This window comes from Arachis ipaensis, chromosome B04 (assembly GCF_000816755.2).
Source record: "Arachis ipaensis cultivar K30076 chromosome B04, Araip1.1, whole genome shotgun sequence".
Lineage (NCBI taxonomy): Eukaryota > Viridiplantae > Streptophyta > Magnoliopsida > Fabales > Fabaceae > Arachis > Arachis ipaensis.
Window position 1 is genome coordinate 112,212,124 of NC_029788.2, and position 1,625 is coordinate 112,213,748.

The 1,625-nt window shown below is 35.9% G+C and overlaps 1 protein-coding gene across 1 annotated transcript in view; it reads right to left on the reverse strand.

Annotated features, from left to right (window-relative positions):
- Positions 1 to 1,625, reverse strand: part of LOC107637995 (mannan endo-1,4-beta-mannosidase 6) — a 5,799-nt gene that overhangs the window by 3,547 nt on the left and 627 nt on the right. The window contains exon 2 of the mRNA XM_016341204.2: positions 801 to 1,080. Coding sequence (XP_016196690.1) covers positions 801 to 1,080 — 280 coding nt within the window. The remainder of the gene's footprint in view (positions 1 to 800; positions 1,081 to 1,625) is intronic.

Sequence of the window (1,625 nt, forward strand, 5' to 3'; positions counted from 1 at the left end):
GCTTTCTGTTTTTGCTTGAGCTTGTGCTTGAGCTTCAACTTCTGCTTCTGTGACTGCTGCGTTGCCAGGAAGGGGAACCGACACGAGGAGGGCGGCGCGCGAAGGAGAGAGAGAGATCTGAGGCTGAGCTAGGTTCCTACCACCGTCGATCTGCCTAGCCGTCGTAGCTCCATCGCCCACGAGCTGCCGATGGTTCTGTTCTGCATCTATTTTTTCTTTTTGCTTCAGCTTCTGCTCCTTACTTTGGCCTCTACTTTCTACTTCTGCTTCTTGTGCTTCTGTGACTACTTCGGCTTTTACTTTTAATTCTGATTTTGATTTGTTGTTTTCTAATTTTATTGTTGTTGCGTGTTGATTTGGTTGTTGAATTTGTTGAATTTGTATTGATTTGTTGATTTGTTGAATTTCTGATTCCTTGATTTATTGAATTTGTGTTGATTTCATTGATGTTGTTATTTTTTGTGGTGGAAGTGCTGGTGCGGGTGCCGGTGGTGGTGGTGGAGGGTATTTTTGTCCGAAAAAAGTTAAAAAGACGATTTTAATATGAAAAAAATGTTAAGGATGATTCTAAATAAAAGATTACGTTAGAAACGGTTTCAATTCTAACCTTCAACGTTAGGCACCAAAACAATACTTATCCCTAAAATAACCACCTTAACTAAATATTTTTTATGTGAAGATGATATTGTAAACATTTAGATGGATCAATCAAACAATATTCACTCAAACACATCTAACAATTAATAATATCATTTTCACATAAAAATATCTTTATTAAAATAACCATAAGGAGCATGCACCTTGAAGACATCTTCATCATAAACGGATGGAGATTTTTGTAGGGCCCTCCATTGGGCATCATTGAAGGCCCAAGTCCTACAAACGGTCATGCCAACTGAGGAAGCTTGTTGGAACACCTCAGTGACCTTCCCTCTTGTTGACTCATCCACAGCAAACACCATCAGCCAGTATGTGTTGAATCCATTTATGTAAAATGGTTTCTCATTCACCACAAATTGGTTCCCTCTCTTTTGCACCATTTCCCATTCATCTTCTTCCATCTCCCCCACCGTTTCAATCCTTAATTATTAGTAGTACAAATTATTCAATATACATATGTAATAGTTAATTATCAGTTAACATGTTAGAAACAACAATAGAAAATTCTAGAGTAATTGTAGCATGATTAGCCACTATGGTCACTACTCTTTCCAATAAATAAATATATTAGTCTTTTAAGGTATGAGTTCGACATAAATTATTTCACCAAAGTTGAGATATGTCTACCTCAGACTCAATGAACGCTCACGAAAATGTTTATAAATTAATTTTTTACTGAAAGAATCTTGTAGGAATGAAGAAGATTTATTCAATTTACATCTTAGAAATATGTTACCAAGTTGTTATTACCACTTGTGCTAACCTCCTTGCTATTATGGGCACTATGGTATTATCTGTCACTTTCTTGAAGAGTCATGCACTAATAACATCAAGCATTTAGATCACATAATGGATCATTGTATGTGAGTGAGATTTTAAGGATTACTTTATTTCTAGTATACGTAGGTAGGGGAACTCCAATATTATAATATTGGTAATGCTAGGAAGAAAAAAAAAAGAGTTAG